Source organism: Zonotrichia albicollis, chromosome 13 (assembly GCF_047830755.1).
Source record: "Zonotrichia albicollis isolate bZonAlb1 chromosome 13, bZonAlb1.hap1, whole genome shotgun sequence".
NCBI lineage: Eukaryota > Metazoa > Chordata > Aves > Passeriformes > Passerellidae > Zonotrichia > Zonotrichia albicollis.
In genome coordinates this window covers 12,265,759-12,282,267 of record NC_133831.1, presented here as the reverse complement: position 1 = coordinate 12,282,267, position 16,509 = coordinate 12,265,759, and the positions used below count along the sequence as shown (strand labels likewise).

Genomic DNA, 16,509 nt, shown 5'->3' with positions numbered 1-16,509 from the left:
TTGCTAACAGGGGGAAGGCTGAGGACACAAAGGCACAACATTGCCCTTTGCCATTCTCCTGCTGAAGGAGCCACCTCTTGCTTTGGTGTGGTCACCATCAAATGCTCGGGGTCACAGGATTCCCTGCAGAGTGGCAGCGTTGGCCTTTGAAGGCTGAGGACCTGCAGGAATTACTTCAGATTTAACAAAACAAATTGCATTACTGCTTTGGGCTGAAACAATGTGTTGGACCCTGACGGGGTGTTAGATTTTGCAGGCTGCCAGATGTACAGGGGACTGGCCCTGGGCAGAGGGGAATGGATGTGCTTTGCCTGGATCAGTGCCTACTCAGAGGTGTGTTTAAAGTGGCTTTTCTGGCAGGACTGGCTCAGTAGAAAGCACAGTCCAAACGAGTAGGTGACTGAGGTGGGCTGTTGAGCAGGAAATTGGCAGCAAGAGACACGGAACACAATCCAGGTAAAGGATTGTCCTGGAGAGGAGCCTTGGGAACACCTCAGGGAAGGGCACAGCTAAGGGACAGTGTGCTGCAGCCACTCCCTTCAGCAGAATGTGTCTGCTGTGAAGTCGCACAGGAGACCTGCTTGCGTCTCTGCAGTGACAGCAGTGTGGCTGGAGAAGGCAGACAAAGCAGGGCAGAGTTTTCTCAAAGCAATGTCTCTGCTCCAGAAGCATTTGCTGTTGTTGCCTCATCATTCCAGATGTGCCTCTACAATGGTATTAAATAAAATAGCAATAAATACAAGAAAGCGCCCATTTAAAACACATGGGAAAAGGAGATAACAACTCTACTTTTACCCAAGTCACTGGAAAAACAACTGAACCTTATCCTCATACAGCATTCACCTCATTTGTCTTTTTATTTTTGCTTTTCCCTCTGTTTGAAACACACTAATTTTTAAGTACAATTAAAGGGGACAAAATCATTGACGCAAAAGAAAATGGTTTATTAGTAACGATTCAGCTGAGCCAGGCGTGTTTCCCTCCCTGAGAGCCAAGCACACACACACCCTCCCAGAAAATGGCAATCTTTGTATCCCCTTTGTACCCGGCTGGGGCGGTCCCTATGCCCTTTGCCATTGGATGGGCACTCAGGAGCTTCCATTCTCTACTGAGCACCAACTTTTCTGTGCCCTCCCCTCTCATCCTCCTTCCTTTCGGTCGAGTCTTCAACCCTGTCCCTCTCACTGTGACACTCAACAAACCAACCTGAACAAATCCAAACCACAAACAACGCACAGAACCAGCAAATTCCATTCTTTTGCTTAATAACCTTTTGTCTTCAGCAAAATATCACCTCATCTCTCACACTTCCTCTGGTACTGTTCTCTTCTTACTGATGTCTAAGTTCTAGAGCAAAAAAGGTATTTGCAGTTGTGTGGGCCTGGGTTTTCCTCTCTCAGAGTAAAGGACATCCCAAAATTGTTTCCTGTAGAGTCTCCTGTATATTCATGGGTTTTACTTACTCCATGAGTGCTCAGTCAGTGCCCCAGAGCTCTGTGACCACATGGGCACAGGGCTGTGTTTTAGGAAAGTGCTGCCTGGCATTCTGGAGAAAGAAACCTGGAGAAATCCATGCCAAAAGAGCTGCTTGGCTTGAGCCTGCTCTGTGTGGCCCAGCAGCTGTGGATCAGCTCAGAGCAGAGGTGGGTGAGCCACTGTTTGCCCAGTTTGGGCTGGGCAGACGTGCTCCCCCAGAGTCTGTACTTCACTGGGATCAGTGGAAGGGATCCTTGATGAACCTTCCTCCCAGCAGCTGAAGCTCTCCCTGCTTTCTCTCGCCTCTCCAGTCATCAACAGGTGCCGCGAAACCGAGCTCGTTTGAGGTTTCCCCACCAGAGATGGTATTTGAGAACATCGTCGCTCATGAGGTTTATGAGATGGCGCTGTCTCTCATGAATAAGGACAAGGTAAGTGCTGGCACCCAGAGCTTTAATGCTGTGCTGGAAGAGGAGAGTGCTGTCATTTCCCCAGTGTACAGCAAAGCAAGTTATCTGCTGTAGCACATGCAGAAGAAAATGTCTCAGCACCTTTGTTCTGCAAGATGGTGGAAATCTTCTTGTGCTGGGAACTGTCCCCTGATTTTGGCCATGTGTTGATGGTATCTATGCCAAAGGAGTTTCCTTCTCTGGAAAGCTCTGCATTGATAGGAATGTTGAGGACTGTGCAGTTCTTACCTGCTCTCGTGCTTTGCCTCGAGTCTATACCACACCCTGTATCTCCTTGGTTAATCTTGGCTCCTGGTAGGAATCTCTGCCTCTCTCAGCCAGTTTGGCTCCCTTTGTGCAGCTCACAGTCAGCTCAGAGGCTGAGTCTTCTGCACTTTATGCTGGAATTCCTTCTCATTAATGACATTGGCACTGCAGGAACCATGTTCTGAAAGAGCCCTGCCATCAGACTGATGGAGCAGAAGCAGTGAGAGGCCTTTAGGTGCCACTTGAGGCTCCTGCTCAGCTTCATCCAGCTCTGCTCAGCTTTTCCAAAAGCAACACGGTGCTCTGCTTTCCCTTAGCAGAACCACAGCACATCCAAAGCCATGTGCTCCTGGAGGTTTGCACCTTCATGTGAAGTAATTGGGATTGTTTTGCAGTTTCCCAAGAGAGACGAGAGGTAAAAAGTTGAAAAAGGTCAGCAGTTGTGTTCCACTGTAAAGAGGACAACTCTTTACATTTTGAATTTCAGTCAGGGAAGCATTTTCTCAAATGAGGCTTGTGCCAAGAGTGGACTGGTGGGAGGAGACAGGAGGGAGTCCAAATCATCTGGCTTAGACTTTTGGAGAGCATTTTGGTGCTCAGGGGTTGATGCTATCAGTGTGCTAGAAAATGCATGTGTGCTGTGTCTGTGAGCCCCAGAGGGCAGAATCTGGCCTGCTGGCTGCAGGCAGGAATGCCCAGCAGCCCAGCTTGCCTGCACGGGCAGCAGGAAGCCCTGGAGAGCCAAGATTGGCTTTGCATACTGGAACCACACTGTCAGTCAGTGCTGGTCCTGTTTCTCCAGGCAGAAAATGCCTTTGAAGCCCATAGTCCATAGGCACAGCCTGTCTGTGTTTCTGTCACTTTTGGCAAGCTGATTGCTTTCATGGTTTTATGATTCCTCCTTGCTGCTTTACTGCCTATTTAAATTCTCTTTGTCATCTCCTTTTTTTTTAGGGATTTTCTTGCTGTGTTCCTTCTTTTGCTTTTCAGGTTTGCTTTTATTCCCAGTAAGACCACAGTGTTTGGTCTTCTCTCTTGCTGCTCTGCCTGCCTGACTGTATCCCCAGAACATCCCTACCCAAACCTGATCTGCTAGAAGGGAATTTCTTCCTTCCCCCACAGTAATTTGCTGGTTTGCTTTTAGGTAGCACATTCCCCCTCTGGAACATGACAGCTTCATGGCTGTGTGCAGGCAGAAGCCAGCAGGTTTTTTGGCCTTGTTGAATATGCAGGTGACTTGGTTCAGGTGCTCTGTCTCCATCCTGCTGGTGCTGACCTGCTCGGCCCTTCCTTCCCAGCAGGCGCTGCCCAACTGCCCCAGGCCACAGTGCTGGAGCCAGAGAGAAGGGATTCAAGTTCAGCCTTGTGAATGATGTGCCTGAGCCAGCACAGCTGAAAGTGCTTTGGGAAAGGGGCCAAGGAGGGATGTCATCAGGGCATGGACAGGTCTCCTCTCGTCCTGGTTCCACAAGTGGCAAAGTCATCATTTCCTGTCTTTGCTGCAGTTTCCTCAGGTGGTGAAGGTCTCCATGGAGAGCTCACCTTACTTCCAGCTCATGAGCTCCAACAACGCATACCGTGTCGTGCTGCCGGGTGCCTCTGCCCCCGTGCGCATCCGCTTCACCCCCAACGAGAGCAAGGTGAGGCTGGAGGGGCCAAAGCACACAATGATCTCCACAGCCATTGTTTGCCCTGCACTCTGGCTCCAGCCCATTGCATGCTGTGAGCTGGGCTCCAGGCGTGGGCAGGCAGCCTGCAGCCAGTCACACCTTGGCACTGCTGGAGGGCACTGCAGCCAGGCCTGACAGGCTCTGCTTCCCCTCCCTGCACATTCCTGAGCACTGCCAAGGGAAGATGCACAGGGAACAGGATGAAAATTACAGAGGGCTGTTGATAGATGTTGGGCCATCTCTAGGTCCAGTGGAAGGGGTTTCATTATTATGGAAAACACTAGAGGAAAAAAGAGGTCAGAGAGCTTTCCTCCTTCCTGGACTGCCAACAGCTTCCCTGCCTGCCCCTGGGCTGGAGCAAAGCCGGTGCTTTTTCACCCCCTCTGTTGTGCAGCCTTGCAGCTGTGCTGTCCCAGAGCACAAGTGAGCCTGGCACAGCTGCAGGGCCAGGGCAGAGGATGTGCTGTGCCCGTGAGCCTGGCCTGGCACAGGCACACTGGGCTCTGGGTGCCCTTGGTCAGCAGGAGGTTGCTGAGCTGCAGGGGACTTGGACACCTGCCTGAAGGAGCTGGTGCAGGGCAGGTACAAGCTACAGGCAGAGCTGTGGGCCCAGAGCCCGTGGCAGTGACACTGCTGGGGCTCTGTCTTCATGCCTGGCACTGTGCTTGCTCTGTCAGCTGGCACCCATTCCATGCCAAAGGTGCTTTTGTGGGGAGGTTTGCACAGCAGTGCTGAGGCCCTGACAAGTCTGATCTCAGTGCTGGGATCTGGAGGCTTGTTCATACAGAAGGGTTGAGGGCATGGCATGGAAGGGAGGAAGCCTTGCAGGGAAACAAAGAGAGGCCTTTTCCAACAGCATCCTGCTACCTCTTAGCACTGTTCTTCTCCTGACTTGGTTGGACAGGCAAAGTTAGAGGGGAGTTGTGAGCCAACTGATGTTTCTGCACCAGGCCAGAGGTGCAGGATCTCTTTGGATGCAGCTGTTTTCTCCTCTTCCTTTTGCTGCTTAGAGTTAATTGAACGCTTTGTCCTATTCTCAGACAGTGGGAATATAGAAACCTGAAGAGCAACGAGCCTGTGTTCCCTAGCTCCATGTTCCTTAGAAGGGACTTAGGAACTATTTAACATCATTAAAATTTAGAGTAAAAATTATGGTGGCCTAGGGTAGTTCTCCGTATGACCCAAGTGACACAAGAGCTTAATGCCACAGAGACAGGCTTTGCAAAGTGCACTGGTGTCTTTAAAATGTGACATATTAGTAGAACTTAGTGTTCATTTTAGGGTGGGATAGGTAAATTGATGCCCTTGAAGGGTTGTAGAGATGATTTTTCTTCTGCCATGGGGATGGCACTAAATGCCCTGTGCTGAGCCAGTTTCTTTTCCTGCAGGATTATTCCCACGAGTTCGTCTGCGTCACTGCCAGGGAAAGGATCGTTGTGCCAATTGTGGCCATTGGTGCCCGAGCTGTGCTGGACCTCCCTGCTCAGCTGGACTTCTCCAAGTGTCCAGTCAAGCACAGCACCCAGCAGACTCTGCTGGTGCGCAATGTCGGTAACGTGAAAGCTCGGTACCAGCTGAGCACCCCGAGGTGAGGCAGCTCATCTGTCCCTGTGCAAACACCTTTGGGTGAGAGCAGAGTTGGGAAAGAGCAGCAAAAGGAGCCAGAGCATTGCAGCTGCTGCCCTGCAGCCTGGCTGGAAATGAGCAGCATGGATGGCAGCGGCCTTTGGGCTTTCTCTGTCCCAAATTTCCTGGAGGCTGCTGGAACATGTTAGTAGCTGGCTTGCACCCTGCTGAGCACTAGCAGCTTCTGAAATGCCTGCTCACCACTGTTAGCCAAATAGACCCATTCTCTGGGAGGACACAAGCACGTGGTTTTGCAGTGGTCCTCTCATGAGATGCCCAACATGAGCTGTGCTGCAGGCAGCCAGTGCAGTTCCTGTTACTTAAAGCTGATCTGATTACCCTTGTCAGCCTAGGGCATCAGTCACCTCTTCTGTTCCATGATGAACCTTTGAAAGACAGTTTAAAATTTCAAACAGATGATTTAAATCTCTGAATAAGGTTGTGCCCCTTCCATTGGGATTTCTTTTTAGATACTCTGAAGTTCCTGTGTTTCTGCTGTTTTTTCTTTTTGTTTTGTGTTAAATATTTGCCAAAAGATCATGCATTCTTCATTGGGAACTTTGATGAAGGTTGAGCTCCTGTAATGCCTCTCCATATACCACATGCCCATAGGGACATGCACAGGTCTATAGGAAATAGGAGACATTTAGTGAATACGTGAAAAGCAATTGGACTCATTTAGAAGATAAAAGTATAGAAGAACTTTTGCTGGAGGGGACCTCTGGAAATCATCTGAGCAAACACACTGCTCAAAGCAAGAGCAGTGTCTGGGGATTGCAAGGTGCCATTGGGAGACATGGACCTGTGTTTAGATGCCATACAAGAAAACAAACATACCAATGGACCTAGTTAAAAAGCAGGTGAAAACAACCTATTAAAACCCCCTCCATACCTTATCTTTTCTGCCTGTCAGGTGCAGTAGTGATTCATTGAGAGGATGGATCTAAGAGGATGAGAAGTGTCCTAAGGAGCAGCTCACAATCAACAGAGAAAAGCCCAAAATTTAGCTTTCCAGGCCTATCTCTTGGCAGTGATTTTCATTTGGTTATTGCAGTGTCAGGGATGTCTCCTTCACAGCTCTTCTAGCTGTGGGCTCAGGGAACAGCTTAGTGATGCTGGCTGAAATTCAGAGGAGTAGAGCTTGTGTCCTTGGGTCTTGGGGAGCCAGGTGTGTGTGAGAGATGAGTGCTCCAGCAGGAACAGAGAAGTCTGGTGGGTACAGCCCAGGGATGGAGGAGATGCAGGGGCTGATTTGCACTCAGTTTTTCAATCCTGACAGCTGAGTCCTGAACTTGGCTGGATCCTCTTCTCCTGATAATTTGAAAATAAGAAGACACCTTCTTTCTCAGGCAAGCCCTGAAGTCACCCCTGGAATGTTATTCCCATCCTGCCACCTGAAGGCAGGAGCATGAAACATGGGGCAGGAGTGGGAAGGGAAGGGAATGGAAGGTAGTGCTGAAGCCTGGCCAGGGATTCCCCTAACTGGCAGCTTCTCTATTGCGGTGAAATTTCTGGCCAAAGACTGAGAACAGAATGCTGTGCCTTGCCCCCAGCAGGCCCTGATCCCCCCAGCCCCAGCAGAGCTGCAGCAGTGTTGGCATCAGCCCCGGGGCAGATGCAGGAGCACGAGCACTGATCTGGCTCTGGGGCTGCTGGGGCCTTGTCTTTCCTCCCCTCCCTCCAAAGTCTCACGTCCAGAACATGAACATTGCTGGCCCAAGGCTTCTCCATCAGCCAGCAATGATGTTCTCACCGGTGGCAATGTGAACAGATCAGCCCATGATTACAGCAAGAGGTCCTTAATGAGCAGAACCTGAAGCAAGTTCATCAGCTGTCACTACTGACATGAATAAAGTTCAGCTTGCCAGATGTTCTCTTTATTTTTGGGTGTGATGCATTCATCACCAAAGTCCCCAGAACACACTTTTAAGTGACAGATTGACCACTGGCAAAGCACCAAGGCCATGGCTGTAGAAGTGCACAAAGCCCAGCAGCTGCTGGGCAGGAGCACATTTCCCCTGAGCTGCCCCTGAGCATCAATGCACAGAGTCTTGTGTTTGTCAGGCAAGAGCTGTTTACCTGGTGACCAATCCTGATTGCTCCTGTTAAATCCAAAGTGCACCAACACATCTGCATCCAAGCAAACAGTTACCAGCCTACATGACAGCCCAGAGTCCCAGACTGCATTGCTGCTAAATACAAAGAAACCTCCTGTTCTGCTTCCTTGATGTGCTTGTGCTATTGGTGCTTCATTTAGCTGGGATGGGATCCTTCAGACTGTAAATGACATCCTCCTTTTGGGTCTTGTTTCCATGCCACTGTATTGCTCTAATCTGCTGGTGGTGTTGGTGCTTGGCACCAGTCGATGGTGGATGGGAACTGACTCTCATTGTCAGTCTATCATCCCACTGTAAAACTTTCCTGCCTTCTCTCTGTGAGTTCTCACAGGCAGCTCCTCACAACACTGACTCCTTTCCTCCTCCTTCCTGTCCCTCACAGCACATACTAACCCTTGCTGTCCCTAGCACGACCACCTGACCCTTACTCTTCACAGCACAGCTGAAAAACTCCGACTCTCCACCAGCTAATCCACTCTTTTATAACACCCATCCTTATTGCACCATCCTTACTGGACAGGGACCAGGTGACCTATTAAGGGCAAGGCTGTTCTTACTCTTTGGTAATCCGCACAGCTGCAAATCCTCAGGGGTGAGATTTCCTCCTGCACTATCTATTCTCTTACAATCCATCCTCCCACAATCTGCACTCTATTTGCACTCTTTTAGAGTTTTGACTGCTCCTTTTCTTAGAGCAGCTTTCATTGAAATGCTGATAAAATGTGCCCGTTTTAGGCTAAATCAGCATGTTTTCAAGGTAAAATAAACCAAAGAACTACACTACAAATTCAACAGTAATTATTCCTCGGTCTTCAAGGAAAAGTTCCTTCTCCCTGTCTGATTCCTAGGCTGCAATCTCACAGGATAGGTAGTGCCCTAACATTTGCATCTCTTGAGATGTGGTTTATAGGCAGCAGGAAAAGAGGAATTCCTGAGGCAGTAAGTGTCAAGTTGTGCATGCAGATAGCTCTGAACCCTCTCTGTGCTCTTCACAAACCATTCTCTGATGGGATTGCTGGCAGTGGGAGCCTTGAGGCTCATTGCAGAGAGCTGGATGCAGAGTATGGGGAGCTGAGGTCATTTTACCCCCAGGATCTTGTGAGGGCTGGATCTCCTCAGCAGTGGCTCAGTGGCTGTTTGTGATCCTGTCCTGTCTTCTGCTGGCTGTGCTTGGTTTGCTCCCTGCTTGCCCAAGGGAGCTGCAGTGCAGCAGGAATCTCATGGCCAGGTGTCCCCAGGCCTGACCCCTCTCTCTGTGTTGCAGCCCTTTCTCCGTGGTGCCGGCCACAGGAATTCTGGGCGCTGGTGAAACCCTGAAGGTGACAGTGACATTTCACCCGCTGACCAAGGGTGACCATTGCAGCCTCCTGAGCTGCAGCTCAGGTGAGTGCTGGGCCCTGCAGGGCACAGGACAGTTCTGCACATGGCTCCCTGTTGTCCCATCCCCTGCATTCCCTCTAGAGGTGCCTCCCTGTTCCAGATTTACCCCAAAGAAAACTGAGAACTCCTTGGTGTTTAGGGACTTGATAAAACCCCCTCAAACAGGATTTTTGGACTCCTGTTTTGCTGGGAGTTGCTGAGTGGAGGGAGGAGGAACCCTAATTCTCCACTACCATGGGGCTATGCCTGGGTGAAGTTTTATTTTATTCCTGGGCAATGCTATATGAGAGGTGTGAGGTTTCCATCAGACTCTCTCCAATGCAATGGATTTCTTGCACACCTCTGTCCCATATGCTGCTTCTCCATTGGCTTGTCACAGACCCTTTTTCTATGTTGCCCTCTACACATAAATGTAGTTTCTGTCTAATAACATTTTCAGGCCCTTGAGTTCCTGGTTGGTGACAAGTCAAGACAAAGTTTTCCTCATCCCCATTTCCCAGGTTGTTCATGCTGTTGCAGACCTCTCACACCTATCTCCCATATCACTTCTAGACTGAGGAATCCCATTCAGTCTTCATAAAGAAGCTGCTCTGTACTTATTAATCTTTCCTTTGTCCCTTTTTTATTTAATTTTAAACGCTCCAGCTTGGTTTTTGAAATCACAGCAGTATAAAATATTTAAAGACTGATGTGGCTGTGGGTTTGGACAGGGAGATGATTTTCACGGTGCTCATTCTGTAGTGGTTTGTCACATTGCAGAGCCAGGCTGGCTGTGTTTCCTCACCTGTGTCCCCTCCTGCTGTGGGCTGTCACTTCACTTGTTCCTCTGGGCCTCCTTTTGCTGCCCACCTGCCCCCAGGCATATTTGCTGGCCAGCAAGAAGGGATCCAAGGGATCAGGAGAGACAGGAGTCTCGTGGGATGCCCGGGGAGAGCCTGGGCAAGGCAGGACTGAGCAGGGCTGCTCTGAGTGGGTCACCAGAGCACATCTGACAAATCTCAATGCCCATCCTGTCACCTTGGGGCCAAATCTCCACAAACACACTCGGAAATAAGGTGTTTAAGGAGCTGCCCAGGGCATTCCCAGGCTCTACACACAGAGCTGTAAGGATGTGACAAATGGACTGATCCAAAGAACTGCTCATTCAGATCAAAGCTGTGACACCTTTTTCAGTGCCCAGTGGTTTGCTCTGTTCCTTGTGCTTCCATGAGCCAGTGAGCTGAGCAAAGACTCTCCTTTGCTTTGTTCCAGGTGAAGAAAAAATCCACACAAAGCTCCATGGAGAAGCTGTAGATGTCAACGTTGGGCTGAGCACAAATTCCGTGCACGTTGACACCACCTACATCACCACATCTACCCACAGAACCGTGTTCATTGAAAACAGGAGTAACATCACAGCCCACTTCCAGTGGAAGGCTTTTCCTACTGAGGAACGTGAGAATGAAGTGAAGAGGAGGTTGGTTTGAAAGATGCATTTCAGTGAGATATATGGCCCAGGACTGAAACTGATGTGTGGCCTCAGGGGGTGTTGGTGCTTTTGAATGGTTTAGGCCAAGTAAACCATGCCTGGAACTGGGGTGTGTCACCCTGGGCTTCAGGAGCTCAGCACTCAGCATTCCAGTTCCATTTATACTCCAACCAAGGATGGCATTTTGGGAAGGAAAGGTTGGCTGCAATGACTGGATTTCCTCAAGTTCTAATTGGGCTTTTGCCTCTCTAATCTTCTTCCTACATGACCAACATCCTTAAACAGTTCCTGAGTTGCTAGCCCCTCTTTCCAAAGGTGATACACCCTCTTTTTTTCCCTTAGTTCCTTCAAGAGCTCCTTGCCCATCCAGGCTGGTTGTCTTCTCCATCAGTTTGTCTTTCAGCACACAGGGACAGTTTGTTCCTGTGTCTTGAAGACTTCTTTCTTGAAGTATCTCCATTCTTCCTGAACCCCTTTGTATTTAAGGGCCGTTTCCCAAGGCACTCTCCAAATCAGTCTCTTGAACAGGCCAAAGTCTGCCCTCCAGAAGTCCAGAGTGGAAGTTTTGTTGATGGCCCTCCTTGTTTCACCAAATATTGAGAACTCGATTATTTCATGGTCACTGTACCCCAGACAGTGGTGAACAGATCAAGTTCATTTAGGGAACTAAATTCCCTAATTTGCCATTAGGGGGTCTCCAGGTGATATCCAGTACCTGGACTCCAGGGAGGTAGCACACTTCCCTGTGGAATGGAGCTGGTCAATGTACAGGGCCCTCAGTTCCCCTTAGAAGGGAGTCACCTACTACCACCACCCTTCTTGTTAATACTTGAGGCTGTGATCTGTCTGACAGCCCAAGTGCAACTGGGAGACTCTCCAGACAGAATTTGCTCCTTAGTGTCATCTGCCTGACCCTCTGGAGCCAGGGCCTCATAGTTCTGTCAGGGCACCTGGGCAGGTGATGGGGGTCAGGACAGAATTTTATTACCTCTCCAGTAGAGACCCATTTCCATTCCCCACTGTCTCTTAGGTCTCCTCCTTCTGCCTGCTCACAAGATGAGCAGGGCTCCTCTGGTTCCAGCTGAGCTTCTCTCAGGGTTGGACGGGTGTAACTCCACCAGTTTATTTATGTTTTGCTCTCCCTAATGCTCCTCAGCCTTTCCACTTCTTCCTTAAGCTCTGCTACGGGACAGAGCAGATCATTCACCAGCTGACTCCACACACAGGTGTCTTTTGCACTAACCTCTGATCTTAGCACCAGGCTCAGACCCTCCCTGCAGCCAGGGGCCTGGGCAGCTGCGTCCTTTCTGGGGGTCCTGTTTGAGTTAGTGCACTCCTGCTGGCAACAGCAGCAGCAGCAGCAATGGCTTTTTGTAAAACATTGCTAGGGAAATAAAAAAAGCAGAAACAAGAAAGAAAGAAAAAAAAAGGCGTGCACCTCACAACCAGCAAATAGACACAACCCACTACACAAGGAGAGTGAGTCACTGCACCCTTTCTGCTCAGCCAAGCAAAAACTGAAAAACTGCTGGGGCAAAACTGCTGGGCCAAAACTGCAGTGGCAAGCCCCTGTTTGCTGTGGGCCAGGTCACTCGCACTCCCCAGAGCCATTTTAAATTGCCTGCAAAAGACCAGGAGATCGACCCTGGCCCACTTGAATGGCTGGTGAGAGGGTCCTTTAGTGCCCTGGGCTTCTTGGTTTGCCACTGTTCTCTATCATAGTTACACTATGTTTGACTTCCATACAAGCTCTGTGTGGTAAAAGAAAATCCCATGACCTTCTCTGGCTACTTCCCTGGGCTGTTTATTTCCAATTTTTCCCACTTGCCTGCCTCAGCCTGGACCCCAGGTGATCCACTTTCCCCTCAGAAGCAACTACGTTTCCCCAAAGTAAACTTCAACATGGTTTTGCTTTTGTGGGGTTTCTTCCAATTACATCTGGTTTTATGCCAGTTTGTGTCCCAGACTATCACCAGGACATGTTGTTCTTCCTCACTTCCAGTCACAGGAATAGTTTTAGCTCCAAGGCCACTGTCCTGCTGTCAGAGAAGCTTTTGAGATCTCAGAGCAAAGAGGACTTTTTATGAGAGGAGATAGTGCAGGATCCTTTCCCTTTCAGGACATTCTACTACCATGCACTGGGATGGGACCCAAAAAGCTCTGGATCATGAAACTCCAGGAGTTTGCTGTCTTCCTCCTGCACAACAAAGTCCCTTCCCCTCTCAGAGCCTCTGCTTTCATGCATATAAAGCCTTGAATGTCACTGAATGGATGTGGTGCCTGAATTCATCAATTTCCTTTGGAGGTGCTCTGGGATGCTCTTGTGAAAGGCAGAGTAGGGAACGGGGCAGGTCCAAAATGGAAGAAACAAAGAGTGATGCTGGTAACACATAGCTGCAACCCATCTTCATCTCCCCTTCCCAGGGAAGTCCTGCTCCATGATCTTTTATCTGCTTTCCCCAAGTAGCTCAGTGGTAGGAAAAGCCAGCTGAGGTGGTCGGTGGATTCTCCCTCAGTTTTGGCAGAGGCTTTGAGCCAGGAGGTTCTCTTGAGGGCTTCTGGCTTTGGGAAGCTCTCCTGAGCTTGCAAGTGTGGAGTAAAACTACCTTGTGCCAGTGAACAAGTTATCCTCTGATCCCTGTGGGACCCTCGTGGCTTGGGCTCAGCCTTTGCTGGGGAGCTGCTGCTGCTCCTCCCCAGGTGTTTTCTCTCCTGCACTCCCACTTCTCTCTGCAAATCTGTGGCTCATGAAACCATCTGCTGGCCTTGTCTCTCCCTGGGGCTGCAGGCGGAGCAGTTTGCTGCACTCACTGAGCCAGGTGAGGCTGGAAAATTTCACGGAGGAGAAAAAAAGAGAGGAGGAGAAAGATGAAGATGGCGCTGCCCTCCTGACCAGCATGGCCCAGGAGAAGATGGCAGAGGTGCAAGAAGACTCCATTATGTTCTCCGATGACGTTTTTTTCATTGAGCCAATGGTAAGTGATAGGTGAGAACCCCATTTTCCTCCTCCTCCCTGCTCCTCCTCCTCCTTTCTGGTGAGGCTGCAGAGCTCCCTGCTCAAAGCATTTGTGCCCTGCAGGCTCCAGGCAGGGCTGGGGGCCTGACAAAGCCCGGCTCTGCTGCCAGGCTGGAGCTCAAGGCCCTGCCTGCGTGTCCTTGCAGTATCCCAGGGAGCAGTTCCTGTAGGCAGGGGCTCCCCCCACACGTGGGGCTCAGCAGAGGCTGTTGGAGCACTGCCAGCTCACACACTGACCTGGAGCTTGCAATGGTTCCCTGGCAAAAGGAGGCCAAATTCAGCCCAAGGTTAATGACAGAAATGCCAATCCTCTCCTGTAAGCACGCCTTACACTATTTCTGAATGTCCCTTCCAGTGCCATCTGTGAGCCTGGACACAAGGGTGGAAGGTTGAAATGGGCCTTTGGAGTTGTCCTGCACACAGGGACAGAAAACCTTTTCCTTTTCTGGTGATGCAAGCAAACTGCCATGTGCTCCCATCAACCAGAGCCCTGATTCTGAGTACTGGCATTGGGAGAGATGATGAATGCCTGGTGTCTGCACAGTGCAAAATCTCTTCTCATCTTGGAATAAACCCTAGAATAATGCCAACCTCTGCTTTCTTTCAAAACAGATTAAACTAATATTTTTATTTCCAAGGAAGGGGATCATCATCTCTTCTTGGTTACTGCTATGGCCCATCTGAGGCCAAGTGCACAGTGGCAGTTGCATCCCAATGTAGCTGACAGCAGCATGATGTGCCCAAGAGCTTGTGTCAGAGCAGCAGGAATATTGTGGAGAGTGGGAGCTGATCAGCTGAGCATTGAGAGCTTCCAGCACCATGTTAAGCTGGGTTTGGAGTGTTTGCTTGGGCTCCTTGTGTTGTCCATTCATCATTGATGCTCTAAATCAAGGCTTACAGGACTGTGGTTGAAATAAGAAACACGAAGTTTGAAGAGAAGTGTTTTGCTGTCTTTCTGTTGTAGGAGGGAGAAATCGGGCCCAATTGTTCGGCCGCAATCAGGGTGACCTTTAAACCCCTGGATGTACTGGGGTACCAAAGTATGGCTTACCTCAGCATCTCAGGTACAGCTCCTTCCCTCTGCTTCTCTCACCCACAGTGAAGCCATGGCGCAAGCCTGGGCTCCCATGGAACTGCTGGGAAGAATCCCTGGTCAGCAGGGCAGTGCCCTGCTGACCCTGCAGGTCAGCTGGATCTCCTATGCCTGCCATCCTGACCATCAATCCCCACTGGCCCTGCAGCTTCCAGAGAGTCCCCCGTGCTGGGCCAGGGCTCAGAACAGCCATGTCTGGGTTACCAATCCCAGAACAACCCAGGCAGTGCAGGGAGAAGTTTTCATGCCATGGCTTTGCCAGCATTTCCTCAAAGGCCAAAGAGCTACAGAGCAGAGCAGCTTTAGTGAACAAGCACTCAGCCCCTCTAGACACCTCCAGGATGGCTCCATTTGACATGGACTCATCATCAGGCAGCAGGAGCTGAATTGTAAATGTGCTCCCTGAGCCTGGATCACCTCCCAGCGCCCAGAGATGGCTGAGCCCCACTGAGCCCAGGGTGGTTGTAGAAGGAGCACCCTTGGCCAGCACCTGCTTCTGTCCTTGTGTGGGAATTGTCACCTTGCAGCTCACAGTCTGTGGAAATAGAACACAACACTGAGTGTCAGAAATTGAGGACTTTGGCAACAAAGTTGTGTGCTACTGGGCCAGGTAGTTTGGCAATTGCTGCCTTGCAATTTGCTCTTGATGAACTTTGTGCCTTCCCTGAATGAATTTCAAAGCTCCTCTAAGTGCATGGGAAAGAAACCACAGAATTCTAGCATGTTCAGGATGGAATGGACCTTAAAGATTGTCTAGTCCCTTCCCACTAGATGAGGTATCTCCAAGCCCCATCCAGCCTGGCTTTGAACATTTTCAGGGCTGGAGCCTCACCCTTGGGGAATCTGCCCTAGTGTCTCACCACCCCCATAGTAAAAAATTTCTTCCCTAATATCTAACCTAAATTTCTTTCAATTTCTACCCATTGCTGCTTGGCCTGTCACTACAGGACATCAGAGATGTTTTAAACTCAGCAGACTGCTGTTAAAATTGCAAAGCAGCCCGAGGAATGGGTTAGAAATTAGAAGTCAGCCCCAAGGGATATCTCCTGGGGGAAGAGAAGGGTTCATATCTTCTCCTGCAGCATCAGGAGCTGGTTGCATCCAGCCTGGAAAATGCAGTGGAACAGAGGGAATGATTGTACTGCAATGGACATCTCTCCCCAGGCCGTGAGATGAGGCTGCCCCTGCGCCTCAGAGGGGAAGGCCAAGGACCCTTGGTTGAATTCAGCTCTCATACACTGAACATTGGGAATGTTTTCGTCAACTCTTCCCACATCCATGAGGTGAGCAGCAGGGCTTGGGATGGATCCTGATGGCTCCTGAGGCAGCAGCAAGCCTGGTGGAGCTGTGGAATTCCTGGCAACCTGGGCACTTGTGAGCAGGGAATATTTGACATACTGGTCAAACCTGCGGGGGGGTCAGAAAGGTGTGTCTGTTGTTCCTGAAACCCCAGTCCCTGCTTTTGGGCAACCTTCCTTAGGAATCAGCTGGGAGGCTTCCTGCAAAACAACCCCTTGGCCCATGAAACCAACACTGGCTCCAAAAGCTGCATGTTCAGAGGCTTTTGTGGCAGTGCCAGACACAAGGCACCTTTGCACTGGGCTCTGCAGAAGCAGCTGCAACAAACTGGCTGCCTTGGGCTTCAGCCCACTGCCAACAGCTCCCAGCCAAGTGTCTCCTGCTTATTCCTGGAAGTCACAGGAAAGCCATCCAGCCTCCTGGGGGTTCTTTCCCTTGCTGACCAGTCCCTCACCACACTTTGGCCTTGGTGCATCTCTGACCCGAGAAAGAGAAAAGTGCTCCTGGGAATAAAGCAAAGGAGTTTTCTACCTATTTGCCTCTCCCTCCAGAAAAAAAAAAAAAAAAATGAAGGGAGAGGAACTGAAAGATGCAGAAAATGAGGCTCTACATCATGCCAGACACTTTCAAAAGCGTGGCTGTGGAAGG

At 50.1% G+C, this 16,509-nt stretch overlaps 2 protein-coding genes across 2 annotated transcripts in view; both read left to right on the top strand.

Annotated features, from left to right (window-relative positions):
* Positions 1–1,838: 1,838 nt before the first annotated feature.
* LOC141730825 (hydrocephalus-inducing protein homolog) lies at positions 1,839–9,542 on the top strand. The gene is made up of 5 exons (XM_074551251.1): positions 1,839–1,907; positions 3,698–3,832; positions 5,251–5,450; positions 8,870–8,988; positions 9,538–9,542. Exons 1-5 carry the CDS (start codon positions 1,839–1,841, stop codon positions 9,540–9,542), a joined length of 528 nt encoding a protein of 175 aa, XP_074407352.1.
* A 363-nt stretch (positions 9,543–9,905) lies between these two features.
* LOC102068055 (hydrocephalus-inducing protein homolog) overlaps positions 9,906–16,509 on the top strand; it is a 55,935-nt gene continuing 49,331 nt past the window's right edge. The window contains exons 1-3 of the mRNA XM_074551250.1: positions 9,906–9,929; positions 10,215–10,441; positions 13,242–13,428. Of these exons, the coding sequence (XP_074407351.1) occupies positions 9,906–9,929; positions 10,215–10,441; positions 13,242–13,428 (438 nt within the window). The remainder of the gene's footprint in view (positions 9,930–10,214; positions 10,442–13,241; positions 13,429–16,509) is intronic.

What these genes read in the sequence shown, in the direction of transcription:
- LOC141730825 (XM_074551251.1), top strand. Translation starts at nt 1,839, where the DNA reads ATGGTATTTGAGAACATCGTCGCTCATGAGGTTTATGAGATGGCGCTG. An exon ending in TCACCCCCAACGAGAGCAAG is followed by an intron (nt 3,833 to 5,250) that starts GTGAGGCTGGAG and finishes CTTTTCCTGCAG; the next exon opens with GATTATTCCCACGAGTTCGT. An exon ending in TACCAGCTGAGCACCCCGAG is followed by an intron (nt 5,451 to 8,869) that starts GTGAGGCAGCTC and finishes TCTGTGTTGCAG; the next exon opens with CCCTTTCTCCGTGGTGCCGG.